General features: G+C 41.7%; 1 protein-coding gene across 3 annotated transcripts in view; it reads right to left on the reverse strand.

Moving 5' to 3' along the window:
- Positions 1–2,046: 2,046 nt before the first annotated feature.
- The window catches only part of LOC118740116 (protein crumbs), a 97,374-nt gene continuing 83,607 nt past the window's right edge, over positions 2,047–15,813 (reverse strand). For 2 of the 3 annotated variants that reach the window (XM_036471613.1, XM_036471629.1), the window contains 11 exons: positions 15,685–15,813; positions 12,513–13,060; positions 8,500–8,605; positions 8,356–8,432; positions 7,353–8,242; positions 7,091–7,279; positions 5,113–6,103; positions 4,278–5,041; positions 4,085–4,212; positions 3,607–4,023; positions 2,047–3,538 (listed from right to left, as the gene is read on the reverse strand). The exon at positions 15,685–15,813 is cut by the window's right edge and continues 1 nt beyond it. In XM_036471613.1, the coding sequence (XP_036327506.1) occupies positions 3,308–3,538; positions 3,607–4,023; positions 4,085–4,212; positions 4,278–5,041; positions 5,113–6,103; positions 7,091–7,279; positions 7,353–8,242; positions 8,356–8,432; positions 8,500–8,605; positions 12,513–13,060; positions 15,685–15,813 (4,470 nt within the window). In that variant the 3' untranslated portion in view covers positions 2,047–3,307. The remainder of the gene's footprint in view (positions 3,539–3,606; positions 4,024–4,084; positions 4,213–4,277; positions 5,042–5,112; positions 6,104–7,090; positions 7,280–7,352; positions 8,243–8,355; positions 8,433–8,499; positions 8,606–12,512; positions 13,061–15,684) is intronic. The other variant, XM_036471621.1, reaches the window with a different exon arrangement.

A 15,813-nucleotide genomic window follows, 5' to 3' on the forward strand; every position in this document is an offset into this window, starting at 1 on the left:
TACTCAAAGTAAAAATTTTGTATAGTCGTTCTTCTGGGTATGCAGTTACAATTGCACTGCTACACTCAATCTCAACTCTTGTGCCCTCGTTAGCGCAATCTGGGCAATGTGAGAAACCCATAAATAATCCGAGTAAAGCCTTGGGCCACGGCAGAAAGAGAGGGAGCTCCGGATGGGGCCACTACTCCCACTCAACTATTCGGTTGTAGGGTGCACTGAAGTCTGCAGCTATGTTAACCAGTAGGTGCGGCTGCAAGCGGGCGTCTGTCTTAGAGCAAGCGGCTCGCTTTATAAACGTATGTTCGGTTGAAAAACCACTCATCCCTGCAATGGTTGTGCGCTGCGCTTGGGACCCGCTCCCCTCGCATATAAAGCAAGGACTGTGATTAATAACTCTTGCCAATAGATGCTACTCGGAAGGCAATTGAAGAGCAGAGCTCTTTCTCGACGAAAAAAAAAAATTACGCTCTACAAATCTCTCATTGTGCAGAAACGTGGGCGAAGTCGAACAAAGATGAGAATTCTTTGTGGACTTTTGAGTGAACTATTCTACGCAAGATCTATGGCTCTGTTCGTGTGGGCGACGTGTACCAAACAAGATGACGGAATGACGAACTCTACGAGCTTTTTAACGACATGGACATAGTCAAGTGCATACAAATACAGCGATGGCGCTGAAAAGATTTTTCGATTCGGCCGTGGTTATGCCACCAATTTTAATTGGCAATCAAAAGAGAAAAATTTCGGTGATTGGTGAGAAGTGGTTAGGCCGTGGTTATGCCACCAATTTTAATTGCCAATCAAAAGAGAAAAAAATTCGGAAAAATTGCGGTGATTGGTGAGAAGTGGTTACGCTCTGTTTGCTGATTGGCGAGCACAGGGTTGCTTCTTAAGAAATGCCTTTTTCCATTTAATACAATTTCGCACACAATGGCAGCACTGAAGTAAAAATGCAACTAAAAATGCATTAAAATTGAAGCGGGAAAATGAAAAATGGAAGAACAACTTAATATTTTTTTTTTATTTAATATTTAATTTTTATAATAATATTTTTTTTAATATCTACTTTATAATAATAATAAAAAAATATTTTTTACTATTCTAATATTTAATATTAATACTTTTTCTCAAAACAGCGTATTGCCATCCTGAAAAATTGGCGTGCTGGCTATTCGGTTCACCCAGAAAATCGTGCTGGCTGTTCGATTTCGAAAATTCTCTCACTCCGTGCTGTGCACAACAACAATTGCACGGTGATTGCCAATCGAAATTGGTGGCGTAACCACGGCCTTCGGCACCCATGGGTGGACAACGAAAGCAAGGGTGCCCGCGAACAAACTAGACGGACCAAATGCGGAAGGTCCTGCCAATTTGCGAACGTTTTTGGTCTTGGCTCAAACCGACAAAGGGTTTGCCAAATAATATTATGAAACTAGTTTTTATAGATTTTTTTTTTTTATACTAAAAATTCGTTCCCCAGTTATCACTCTGGGACATGACAGAGCTTCTATGACACAACGACATAGTCATAGAGCAACAAACTTAAATACAGCGACTTCTCTGGTCCGGTAATGTCGTACGAAGGAAAAGACCGGCATTGCCAATCGGTTCAGTTGGCACAAAAAAAACACACTTTTTAATTTTCAAAGGTCTTTATTAATATTACATATAAATTAGTCGATTTTATATAATACAGTCTCTAAGTTAAATTACGCTTGTATTAATTAATGTATATATGTATGTTTGTATACGCATGTATAGTATAGCATAATATATAAATATACGTATGTTTTCATAAAAAAATTTAAATAACTTTAACTTTTAAATATTTGCAAATTGAAATATGAATTTATTAACGTTATACTTATTTAAAATAAGGCCGCGCAATAAGGCGAAAGTTGCACACATTTGTTTAGAAAATTTGATTTTTTGTTTGTTTATTATTCATTACTATGAAATGTTTTCTTATCTAAACCACTTTAATATACGAAATAGTAAATTTAGCTTTAATTTTTATAAGTGCACTTTTGTTTTAATAAATTTTCTATACTTAATTGTCATATTTTCGATATGTAAGTATGTACAGATATTTGTATAAAAGTGTGTATGTGTTTGTATAAGTAAATAATTTTGGAAGTCCAGGTCCATATGGATTCGAATTGATTGGTAGTAACAATTGAATTATGCATTTAATTTAATATGTTTTCGTAATTTAATTTATCTACTATTAAATTCTTGTCAGTAAATTTATTGCTCGCTTGGCCTTAAAGCACAATACTGAGGTTTTAAACCTTATAACTATATAACTAGCAAAAAAAAAAAACACATAAAATAAAATAGTAAATATTTTGAAATATGTAAGTATCTATGCTGCGGTTCTGCTGAGCACATGAGTATCTACATACCTACATACATTCGTCGTCGAAAAATATCATACTTACTGCAGTATCTACTACGTACATATGAATGTAAATATTGCTGTTTTATCATTAAACTTATTAACAAAATTATTAATTTCTTATTTAAGTAAGTATACCAGCGTTCGAACATGTTTCACAAAATCGGCTGCAGCTTATTTTAGTGTTTAATCGCTCTTAATAAATTTTTTTTTAACGGTTTCACCCTTCCTAGTACATGTATTAAAGTCTTAAGAAATATTCAATTGTTTTTATGAGCAAGTGTATGAAATACTTTTCAAAAATACGTGCGGGAGTTTTTTTTAAAATCTTCGACTTGCAATATTTTTTTTGTCAACTTCGTGGGAAACTGCGGGCAATCATAATTTTTTGACAAATAACTGCAGTTTTAGACTCGCGAGCATACATTTTCAATACACGCGCGCACTTTTTCGACTCCTTGATGCATCTGCCTCCACCCTTTCATTAGTTTGAGTAAATTTCGTCTTTGCTAAGAGATTTTTTTCTGCTTTTTAACGAAGTGTTTGGTTCGCGATCATCTAAAAATTCAAATATTTTTTTTTTATCTACTCACTTTTTGTACTCTCGAGCATAATTGATTGACAGGCGCGCCCAATTGTTCGAACCGCCGAAGCATTTTCATCCCCACTTTTATGCGCTCGTCTCAAATTATTTAAACGTAAAAGCTTAATTATTGACTATAACTACAATTAATGGGCGGATAAACACATTTAAATAAGTCTACAACAAGATATTTTCTTTCTAGTTTTCTTCGCTTTTTGATTTCGCACGTCTCCAGACAACATTAACTAGTTTGTAGTTAAAAAATGAAATTAACAACATATCTTGTCTCCCTCATAGAAATTTCCAAAATCGGCCAGTTACTGCAACTAAATGAGCCTCTCCTCTGGTGGCGGTTTTAGCACATTGTCCATCTCCAGTCGCGGATTGCAGTACTCTTGCGCACTGGGACTGTAAGTGCCGCGCGTCGCACGCTTATTACGCGCCATAACTAGGAAGGTGCCCAACAGCGCAGCACCAATAAGCAGCAGCACCACCACAACGGGTATCACGATGATGGCAATGTCGGCGGTGGAGGGACCGTCATCTTTGGCGGCCATCTGCGCGCATAAATTCAAAATTCCATTAGCAACTTAAGCTATTTTTCCCCTTCGCTTATTCTACTCACCACCAACGCGCAGTCCTTGCCCTCATAACCGGTGGTGCAATTGCATGTGTAGTCTACCTCATCGCCACACTCCTCCTCACAAGTACCGCCATTCATACATGGCGAGTTTCCGTTCTTGCATGGATCGGTTAGATTGCAGTAAGCGCCACAGAAGTTGTCCTGACAAATGCATTTGAAAGAGCCCAGTAAATTGATGCAGCGTCCCAATCCGCCGCAATACTCAATATCCAATGCACACTCATCGATGTCGATGTCGCAGTTAATGCCTTCGAAACCGGTATTCGTGCAATTGCATAGATAGCCGCCGATCAGATCGTGGCATTCACCGTTATTAAGACACGGATTCGGCTCGCACTCGTTGATGTCCTCCTCACATAAACGACCGGTGTAGCCCAGACTGCACTGACATAGCGGCGTCTGTGAACGGTAAAGAAATATTTTGAGAGTAAAGTAAAAGACACAGCAAACATGAGCTTACGAAAGGATCGGCGAGTATGCAAAGGCCGCCATTCTGACAGGGTGTCGTCTCACAGAAGGGCACGTCGCAGTAGGGTCCTTCGAAGCCGGCCATACAAACACAAGTGAAGTTGTTGCTGGTGATCGCATCTATTGGGGAATGTAAAATCAGGTTAATACAAATGTGAGAAATAAAGTTAACCCAAATCACTTACTAAATCCATCCTTGCACGTCGATCCGTTGCGACAGGGTAGATTTTCGCAGGTCACTTGCTTTAACAAGTCACACTGTGTGCCCGCATAGTCATCCGTACACTCACAATGGAAAGCCGCAATGAGATCTGTACAGGTGCCGCCATTATGACACGGCTGCGAAGCGCACTCATCAATGTTATGCTCGCAGAAACGTCCATCATAGCCGGGCAAGCAGCGACACTGAAAGTCCGCCACCCTATCGATGCAAGTGGCGTTATTCTCACAAGTTGCCGTCAAACACTCATCAATATCGATCGAGCAATCGTCCCCCTCATAGCCAGCCAGACACTTGCAGGCATACTGCTCCGATGGCGAGCTACAATAGCCGCCATTTTTACAGTCCGTATTGAAGCAGAGTACACAACCTTCATCGGGTTTGGATGAGTTGAGACGGAATTGCGATTGCGGTTGCACGGATACGTTCTCAGTGCGTGGATACATCTCGGCGTTGGAGAAATATGGCAGCAAAAGATCGCCTACGCGCGCCTCACCCAGGCAACCCTTGAATTGTGAGCCCTGTTGTGCTGAGCTGCTGCCACGCGCCTGCCGGCTATCAGTGGGCATGCCGCCGAGATAGACTTGCGTGTCGCTAGAGAGTAGCTCCTGGAAGGCAAGTTGATCAATGTCCGCCGAGAAGGCGGGCGATGGATCTACCATCCCTTCCCAACCCTTCCAGCCACCTTCGAGTTTGCCGCCCTGCACGCGTAGATAAATGCGGTTCCAGCTGTTGAATAAAGGAGAAGAAAAACATTCACGGTAAGCAAAAATGAAGTCGAACTACAATTGGAAACCTACCCTGGCTCATTCATCAGCTCCATGTGGCTGGGATCGGCTGTATCCTTGGTGAAACGCTTGGTATCGCCAAACGGCTCTTGACTCAGCTTCCAGGTCACAGTAACCTGTCCCTGATTTACGCCGATTTCAAAGAAGCTCTCACCGTACTCCACGTAGAAGAGTGTGCCGCCGGCGCGTGTTCTGTACGCAATCTCTATCACCGGTTTCACCAGCATTTTCGGCTCCTCTGGCGGTTGCTCAACAAAGTAAGTGAACGCTAACGGATTTTTCTCATTGCCTTTAAAAGTGATGTTCGTCAAGCACTCATAACCATCGTCAAGATTCTGACATATACTGCTGCCCGGACAAGTGACCAGTTGACAAAACTCGATCTCTTGACAATTTTTGCCCTTATAACCATTCGGACAGCTGCACACATAATCATTCCAAGTATTGCGGCAATCAGCATTGTGCTTACAGGGATTCTTGCGACACAAATCATCAGTTACCTCGCCTTTCAGCACCGAACTGCGATCTATGGTGACCACACCGAAGGGTGGCGGTAGCAGCAAATCATCCTCATTCAAAGGATACAATTCCACTATCATCGTATGTGAGCCATTGCTCACTTTAACATCCTGTATGATACCCTTGAAATAGGCCTTTTCATCGATTTCCTTGTTGCGCGTAATTTCCTCGGGCACTGACATGGCGGTATCCGTATCAGTAGTGGTTGGTGTTTGAATTGGCTCATCATCTGGCGGTCCGCCGAGATAGAGCACTTGCGCATCGAGTAAACCCGTGGAGGACAGTGTCTTGCGGAAATACTCAGTGCCATTGAGCTTGACTTGGACGAGTGTCTGATTGCGCACCACTTCGATGAGATGATTGTGGCCATTGTCGAGTTTATTGCCACCCACCGTGTAGGCCTCCGGTGTGCCATTGAATTGCATTTTGACCAGCAGCTCGCCACCATGTAGCTCGGCGGCTACAAACGACTCGCCCGTATCACCTATAACGAAAATATTTCGGGTTATGAGAGGATCGCAAAAGTAGATATCGATATCGTTTTTTGGCTGCAAGATAAACAAGGGACAGCGCGAGAAAATCGTTTGTATCAGAGTCATTAAAAGAGTGAAAAGTGATTAATTTTCGCTTCATTTACACCTTCAACGTCGTGTAAACGAACACACGACGTTACCCGCGGATACTGCGCAGTCGGCGTCGCCCAGGCCTGCCCATGATAGTTCCTAAGTCGACGGCCCAAGTTATATTCAGCCTCTTTTAGAAAAGCTCACAGTTTCTTGGTAGATGAATTTCTGACATTAAGGGCATTGACAGTGGAAGAACTGAAGTATTGCACTCTTAGTATGGCCAATGCCGGAAAATAACATATTACGTAATCCGCCGCCTCCTTCTCTTCGAGACAAAAACAATCCGTTTTTGTGGATAGGTCAATCTGGTGCGTGTGAAAGCGTAGGTGATTTTGACCACTTAAATAACCAATAACCAACTTCATGTTGGCTCTATTCAAACGATTTATATCATTCCACAGAAAGCATAACCAGAGCGTAGACTATCTAAGACCCCCTACCTCTCTCCAGTACTTACTGCGTTCTGAATTTACCCATGCCCGGATGATAAGTCTTGAAGTGGACCCACTAAGGCCACAAAATGGTTTCGGTCGGCGAGTGTCCTGGTATCCAGCAATATAGTACCGTGCTCACCTTTTTCTTTTAAAGCCATCTGACCTGTGCGTTTTCTCGACCTAACGAATTCAACTCTTATTTGTCTCATAAGATTTTTCCACCTGCTACTGTTGCGCGGACACTCTCTGTACTTATTTGGAAATAAGAACTTATTCCACTTGCCGTTTTGAATGCCTAAACTATGATGCGGTTATAAGGACTAACCTTAACTCCTCGAGTATGTAGTACCATTGTACAGCTCTTACTAATCTATTCACAAAATTTTTTCGAAACGTTTTCGAAATACTTACTTGTTCCTTTTGAAGCGGATTTCTTTGGATCACTACCCAAATAGAATACCTGTCCAGTGGGCTCCCGTGTACGTATGAACATAGAGATATCCAGTATGGAGCGAATGGCACGACGTGCAGCCTCATTTGTCTCTACAATTACAGCCGAGTGTGTGGTGTTCTCATGACCAAATGTGGCGGCAGTTATATCTAAAAAATAAAAGGAAAAATAAGTTGTCGCTAAAAGAAGCTACCACTACGCACACCTCAATAGGTAACTTACTATATTTGCAGGTGTGTCCAAAATGTGGACGCTGGCAGGTGCACGAGAATGTATGCCACAAATCTGTGCAAGCGCCATTCGAGTGACATGGATTTGGCACGCATTGCTCATTACGCGGACAACCGGCCTGTATATTTGTTAACTTCGTATCTTTTTCGGTGCCTTGTTCCTCGGGAAAAATCCATTTGCCATTCACAACTATATCCTGCATGCAGCCAACGAAACTCGAGGGGCGATGCGGCAAATGACGCAAGTAAGATTTCAAATTGGGTATAGTGCCACCTAAATAGGTGAGTGGAAATGACGGTTGACTGCCGTTGGCGGTCTCATATGAACCCACCGGGAATATGGCCTGCTCATCGTTGGCAGAGAGCACTAAATGCGATGTGTTAATGGCGACGAATACTTTATGCCAGTTGCTATCATTCAGCTTGGAACCGATGAATACGCCCTCCCATTTGTTAAGCAATGAGGAATGTAAATTCAGTCGACCATTGATTAACTCCAATATATAGCTAACGGGTTCATTATGACCAATCGAGGTGCCAAAAGCGAGCACACCATTGGGTAGTGTGGTCTTAAATTGCAAATTGATGTCATAACCTTCTTCGCGTTGCGTCTTCACGGTGATTAGACTGCTCACCACCATTGAAATTGTTGTGGTCTTCTCGCATATATCACCCTGGAAACCATGTTGGCAGGTACAGTTGAAAAGATGTTCGGTTTCATTGACCAAATACGGTTTGCAGTAACCGCCATTCTGACAAGGCGCACTCGAGCAGCCTATCAGGGGTACAGAGCAGTTTTTACCGCCATAATTGGCATCACAATCGCAGGTATAGTCGTTGATCTCATCGAAGCAGGTGCCGTGTGCGCCGCAAGGTTGATATCTATTGAGGATAAAAGAAAAGGTATTAATAGAAGAACATTTTTTTATAGTTAAGTGTAGTGGGTAGTATTTGTGCAGTGGGCTCTGAACACGCTAAAAATGGATGCCACTCACCTGTCACACTCATCGATATTCACATCGCAGTGTCGTCCCTCGAAACCCGGATCGCATTCGCAAGTATATGTGCCAATCTGTGAATACATATTCAAAATATTACTTAAGTGTGTTAAGCGTCGGAATTTGCCGGTAGTGACTTACTCCATCATTGCATGTGCCATGCTTGCCACACGGATTCGTTTCGCATTCATTGATATTGATCTCACAATTCTTGCCCATAATACCCGGCACGCAAACGCACTCGTAACTGCAAGTAGTAAAAAAAAATGTTTTATGGCAAATTTCGAGAAAAAGTATTGGGAGTGCCTTAAGTTTTGCCTATCTAGAAATAGCACTTCAATGTAGCTCAAAAGATCGTGTGCTGTCTAAACTCTCCAACGCCCCGGAACGACTAATATTGGGTTGAATTTTCTTTGGAGTATTACCAAACTTGTTTCGGGACATTCTAGAGGGTATTTAATACTGAATCATGACCCACTAAAGCTGGAAACAGATTCTAGTAATATTTATCTATTCAAAAGTGAAGGCAAGCCAAACCGCTTTTTCGAAGAAGTACGCACGATTATAAGTTCTACTGAGAACAGTTTACTGTACCTTTCTTTAAGATCGAGGGAACCATATAAATGTTAGTACACATTGTACCCCATAAACAATTGGAGATCAAGTAGAGATCCAATGCAAATTCCAGGGTCCAATGTTGATTATCAAGCGTAGGTCAATTGCAGAACCAACCCCTTCTCTAACAAAAGGGCATATTTTTGGTATGCAAAATAATCTGAGTTCTTTACTTGAGAAAAGCTTGGAAATCAATTTGAATTCAAACTTTATTCAACATTTAGTCAAACCTTGGGAAAAATGTTGGAGAAAAATGTAAATAGTTTATCCACTTGGCAATCAAGAATTTATCTAAGATTGGAAAAAAGTTGGAAAAATGTTTGCTTTGTACATATTGGGTATATAAGAGGCGCCTACAGATGCAGGGATGGAATGCTGCATCCGGCCATGGATCGTACTTCTATTTATTGGCGAATTAGTATCCGAAAGCAGGAATAAGACCTTTTTCCGTTGTTATGGCTTGGCTGCTAGTAAGCCGAGTAAATCCAAAGCCGCTGTGGCTCAGTGTTTAGGAGTAAGCACTACCATTCTGTTGGGTCTGAGTTAGATCCCTGTTCCGGGTAACATCTACTTCAGAAACAAGTTTTTTTCTAACAGCGGTCGACCCTCGGCAGGCAGTGACAAACCTCTAAGTGTATTTCTGCCTTGAACAAGCTTCTCAAAAAATCCATTTGCTTTTCGGAGGTCTTTGCTTTCTCCAATTATTGGAGGCGAAGCTCGACCAAATACTTAACAAGAGTGTAAGCGGAAATGTATTACAGAATTTGATCTTTGACACAGGGTGAAATATCTTGACCTAAACTGAGCATTGCAGAACCACCAAGGAATACCTCGGTCTCCCGCTATGTAGATAAAAGAATGCTAGGCAACAGATGGGCATTAAAGCCATGAATTCGATTTCCACAGCTGTGATCTGACCCATACTTTCATATGAAGCGCTTATCTGCTGGCCAGCTCTTACTAAGAATAATTTCGTTAGAAAATTTCATCAAAGTTCAGAGGCCAGCTGCTGTTAAAGCAACTGGTGCAATGAGGTCCTGCCCAAAGCAGGCTTTGAACGTTCTGCACAAGTTTGTACCGATAAAGCTGTTTTTATCGAAAATTTAGTTGCCACCAAGGCAAACAGATTCCACAGTGCAACGTATTGAAAATGAAGGTGGCTCGGCCATAGTGGTATCCTATGACCATGTGACATAAAAGCGCCGCCCACATACTATACCATCCATAGACCAACAACAAACTCTGACAAATTCCCTAGGCGCAATGACTGGACTTACGGAGAGGACCATGCTTAGGAGGCATCACATCTTCACAGATGGAGTAAAGTTGTAATCCGGGTAGGTGCACGGCTTTTGATTGCATAACTTATTTTGCATTTATTGATTTTTTTTGTTGATTTTTCTGAGAGGGTAGAAAGATGATTTATTTTGGAACGCATTTCCATTATACCTTGTCAAGCATTGTTTGGTGCACCATTTTTCGTTCTGTCAATTATCCTTTCGCCCATAAGTTTAAGTCGAAGATTGACGGAACGGACGGTGGAGGCCGGTCAGACGATTAGTTACTCAAAGGCGTGCTGTCGCCAAGGGAGCTAAATATGTATCTACTCTGATAGCCAGGCGGACATCCCGGTTTTGGACTAGTTGCAAGTTAGTATCTAGTGATCTCTCCTTTGGCTTTCGAAGTCCGAAGTTTGATTGCAGATATACTTTATTATGCCCTTGTTCATCACAAAACCCAAATGCAGCTCTCATCACCTTCCCAACATTACACTAATGAAACCACACGACAGCAAGCCATGCATTTTACAAAGCCGTATTAGGGATACCAATCAGTGATCAGCATGCGGTGCCTTTTTCGAGACATCAAGTATACTCGCAAACAATGCGGTGTAAGTATAACCTCCACCGCAAGCAATGCGATATTTGGGTGCATCGCATTTTTTGTCGCGTTCGTGTTTGCGATGACTTGTATGACCAAAGCGTCGTTACCGCATATTGTGGCACCGCATTTTCATGTCGACTTCGGCTATGCGGTGGTATGAGTGGTCGTTTAAACATCGCAAACATCGCATTATTTCCGGATATGCTTGGCTGAATACGGTACACCGCATTATAAGAGCATTTTATCGCTACAGTTGCCTACAGAGTTTGTATGTATGCATGTTACAAAAAAATTAATAGATATGAACAATTAGTCAAATTTAAAGACACAAAATATGTAATATGTATTTTCTTTTAATTCAATTCATTTTTATTTCACTTAAACTCGTATAATGCGGTGCACCGCATTCAAACAAGCATATCCGCAAATAATGCGATGTTTGCGTTGTTTAAACGACCGCTCATACCACCGCATAGCCGAAGCCGACATGAAAATGCGGTGCCACAATATGCAGTAACGACGCTTTGATCGAGCACAAAACACTTAAACACGACATTATTTGAGCTTGCGGTGGCGGTAGATTTCGTAAGTATTACTGAGTTTGAGTGGTACAGTAAATAAATGTCGTTGCGGTGTATTCGAAAATGCGATACACCGCAACTGATCTCTGATACCAATTACAAACAAAGCGGCATAAAGTCAACTTCCCCTCAAGCTGTCGAAGCGGCTTTGAAATCGACAAATGAATGGTATGCGTCGACCCGCTTCACTGGAGTCTTTTCCAAGATTTTTTTAGACCTAAAACCACACTGATTAGGCCCAAAAAGTTCATTGACTGTAGACTTAAGTCTTTCTCATAATACGCCGATGCTTCGAAGACTTGAATAGCTCAACTGGCAGGCCGTCAGCGCCAGCAGCATTGTCGGTTTTCAGCTGCTAAATTATTGATATTCGTACCCTGTCCTAGTCGCGTGGTGGGATATCGATTCTACTATCAACGACTGTGGACTCGGGTACATCGTCTCCACTGGTTTCAGTAGTGTTATCATTCAATAGGCTGTTCGCCGCTACTGTCTTTTCAGCACTCCGTACTGGCCTTGAAATCTTTCTTAAAAATTTTTGGGCGTTTTACCAGTGCGGTGACACACAGTTGGGGAAAGAAATCTATCTGTATCAAAAAATCTCCCTACTCTGGAAATTTTAACCAATTTGGACATGTTTTTCTAAGCGGTCGTTATTAATTTTATTTATAGGCAGTGCTACGTCATGGCACAAACTTATTTATTGGTATTCATGCGGTGAGCCTATATATCATACCGGATACACACTCTTGCAGTTCTCATTTTGAGGATTGGTCGAGCACCTTTGCGACCTACCCATCTTATCTAACCTTTTTCTTTAGAACGACTCAACTTTCTTAATTGATTTTACGATCCTCGAAATTCTTCTTAGTTTACACATAAATATTAAGTGTATTCATATAAACGCATAAATGCCTCGTAACCACTTACATAATTCTGTATGGAACCCCGGATTGTTTACAGGGCTTACGCGGTTAGCCGGTTAGGAATACCTATCCTCTCTTTGTGAGATATTCCCAATTTATTTTTCCCCCTTTTGTCACAAATTAGATAAAAAACTTTTGACGCACTTACCCACTTGCATTCAGATAAGAAAACGGTCGATTAAAGAACTCTGGCAGACCATCCATCGTTTTACTCAACCCATACAAAGTCATATTGGATCGTTCCAAACAATTGCCATTATATAAACAAGGATTACTTTCGCATTCATTGATGTCGGTTTCACAATTTTTCCCAGTGTAGCCTGGATAACATTTGCAACGGTAATCATTTATATCATCTATGCAAGCAGCACCATTCAGACACGGCTGCGATTCACATTCGTCGATATTCAGCTCGCATAGTTGTCCCTCATAGCCTGTGTTGGCGCAGTCACAACGAAAGCCGCCCAATTCGTCTATGCAGTGGCCACCATGTTGGCAAGGCGCCGAAATACAATCATCGATATCGTTCTCACAGAAGCGTCCCGTCATGCCAGGTATGCAGGAGCAGGTGAAATTATTGATCATGTCGATGCATGTGGAGCCCTTCGTGCAGGGATTACTATCGCATTCGTTAATATCGACTTCACAATTGATGCCAGTATAACCTGGTTGGCAGACGCATTCGTAGGCGTTGATCTGGAGAAGAGGTAGGATTGTAAATTAAAGTTTTTAAAGCTAAATTGCTTAGCAAACAATGTTAAGAAATAGGGATTTGGAAGGGTTAACAAAGAATATTTTAGAGCTAAAATTGGTAATGGTAGACATTTTGAATAAAGGAATAATAAAGTCTGGATGTATACTTTTTTTATAACATAGCAAGTTCACATAATAAAAAACTGTCCGACCTGACTATAATCCAATAATTTTTAAAGCTCATAATTTACCAATTCACATTTATAAGGAGAATAACATACCAGACGAAAGTGCTTCCGAAACTATAATCTCGAGAACTAGTAGAAATTTCCTAAAAGATATGTAAATTCGAGAACGCTGAGATTATTTAGGGGCGGACAACCAGACTATTTTCGTAGTTGCATGACACAAAAGAAATGTTACATTTGATATTAATATATCGACTTTTTCAAAGCTTATTGGAATGTTTTCGCGCAAGTTACTGAAAGCAGCTTCACCGCCGTTCCCACAGCCACGAACGCCAATTGCGCAAGGTATGTATTTCTGCAGCGACTTGCTTCATTTCATCCGGACGTATGGCGGAAGTGCGCCCAAACTTTCCGACAGAAGCGGCTGTTCTAGAAAATGAGCACGATCACTTACGTCAGGTTGATCACGGGGATCCCCGCCTAAGGGACCAGCATTTTGAGATTTGGCAACTTGTAAATCAACATAAGCAACATCACCTCTGGTCTGAGCAAGCTCTGGTCAACCGTGAGGTCCCATGCCTCATCGGTCCCGAAGAAATGCGCGAGCTATATTCACATTACTTCCTCCGGTAGATAAGTGAGTGATCCGGACGCTACACAAACTGCCCACAAACAGTGACCACTAGGTAAGCATCGTGGCTTCAACCGTTACCACCCCTGTGAGAGAACAGTCCTTGTTGGACCAGTCAAAAGCGTTTGGCACCGTTTACCATTCCACGTTACTAGAAGGCGTCGAGGCATCCCTCCTACAAGGACTAAAATGGTGGTCGGCGAATTATCTGATTGGCCGATAGTCGTCGTTAATTATTTCTGACGGTGAACAACCCGAACATTTTAGGGGTTACCTTTGGCAGCCTACTTTCCTTCTACGTGCACATAACCGCAATCGCCAATACAGTACAAAGCCGCAACAAGGTCCTCAAGCCGCTCGTCGGCAGCACCTGGGGCAAAGACAAAGAAACGTTGCTGACAACATACAAAGTGATTCGCCGGCCGGTTCGGAACAAACGTACGTACTGACGAGCGATCAACGGCGTTCATAGAGATTCGCTTCACCACTTAACACGGCTCCCGCGCTACTCTGGCCCAGTTACGGTCAGGTTATTTTAACCCCAATGAGCATCAGGCATATGGAGACTCCTCCCACAAAACCAACCACTTTTCCACATGACAGATCAATCGCATTCAGCTAACAACCCACTCCCTTTGGTCCGAACGCGCCGAAATAGCTGGTTTCTTGGGTCTGCCGTTAGTTGAGCTTGACGACAAGGATTGATGGACAAACCTGGGATAGTAGCGCCGCTAGAAAAACCACAACAAGAAAACGTACAACAAGAAGAAGAATGCGCACGCTTGGAAAACCTTCCATTGAGGCTGTCCTGAGGTCTTACATGGGAAAATACTTGAGAGCTTTGGCCAAGCTCATAACGTTAACAAAGTGGTTTGTACCCAAATGTGTTTGTTTTTTACATCGGAAGGTATCGGTTGTTGCACAAAAATGCCCCAACAAGTTTTTGGATGATGCCGCTGGAGCAACAGTCCTTGGCCAGATATGATTCGGGTCGTATCGATTTTTGAAATATTAGTAGGATTTTTCGGCTAGGTCGTTTTTGTAATATTTTTTGGAACGATTTTCGTTATTCCGTGCAAATTTGGTTTAAAGACAAACCAGTTTCGGCGCTGTACGAACTTCAGTGTAATTTTTCGATTTTATGGCTAATGCCGAATTTCCACTAGGCAATGACATGACAACAAATTGAATGCATTTAAAATATGCCATGTGGAAAAAATTTAGTGACTATATTTTTAACGTTAGGACATGAATATTTTTTAATGCCCAACATTGCCACTAAAATTTTTATCATTTAATGCCTATGGAAATCCAGTATAAGACAGCAGCAATTCTAAAGTGTTCACTACAGAGAAAGTTTAGAAATTACAGGTTGTACAAAAAGGTGACATTCTTAAAAAAAAAAATTAGTGAAGATACAAAATTACATAAGGGAAACGCTACAAGCTGTAATAGGGTTAATCCCCATTATTCATTTACAGTTGAGAGAAGCTCTATAATGTTTTTTAACTAATTTTGTGTGCGCTATGAAAATCGGGCCCGTCAGATGTGTTCATACAAGGAAAGGATATACAGGAACTAAATATTTACAAGCAAACCACTGAGTTATAGAAAATGTCTAGGGAGTATATTTCAAGACGATGGAATCTGCTTTTGAAGCAAATAAGTTAAAAGCTCAATACTCCACGAAATTATCCATGACTCACTTGTCTCAAAATCCGATGTTTTCCATATTTAAAAAAGAACAACTATAAACATTTTAAATGCAAAAGACATAGTAAAAAAAAAGAAAACAATCACAAACTCACCTTATTATTGCACGTCGCACCATTCTGACACGGATGACTCAGGCACTCATCCACATCGGAGTCACAGTGTTTGCCCGTAAAACCCGGCGTGCAATAGCACTTGTATGAGCCCTCCTCATTCTTGCAAAT

The sequence above is a fragment of the Rhagoletis pomonella genome, unplaced genomic scaffold, assembly GCF_013731165.1.
Source record: "Rhagoletis pomonella isolate Grant_MI unplaced genomic scaffold, Rhpom_1.0 Rhpom_scaffold_00001, whole genome shotgun sequence".
Classification (NCBI taxonomy): Eukaryota; Metazoa; Arthropoda; class Insecta; order Diptera; family Tephritidae; genus Rhagoletis; species Rhagoletis pomonella.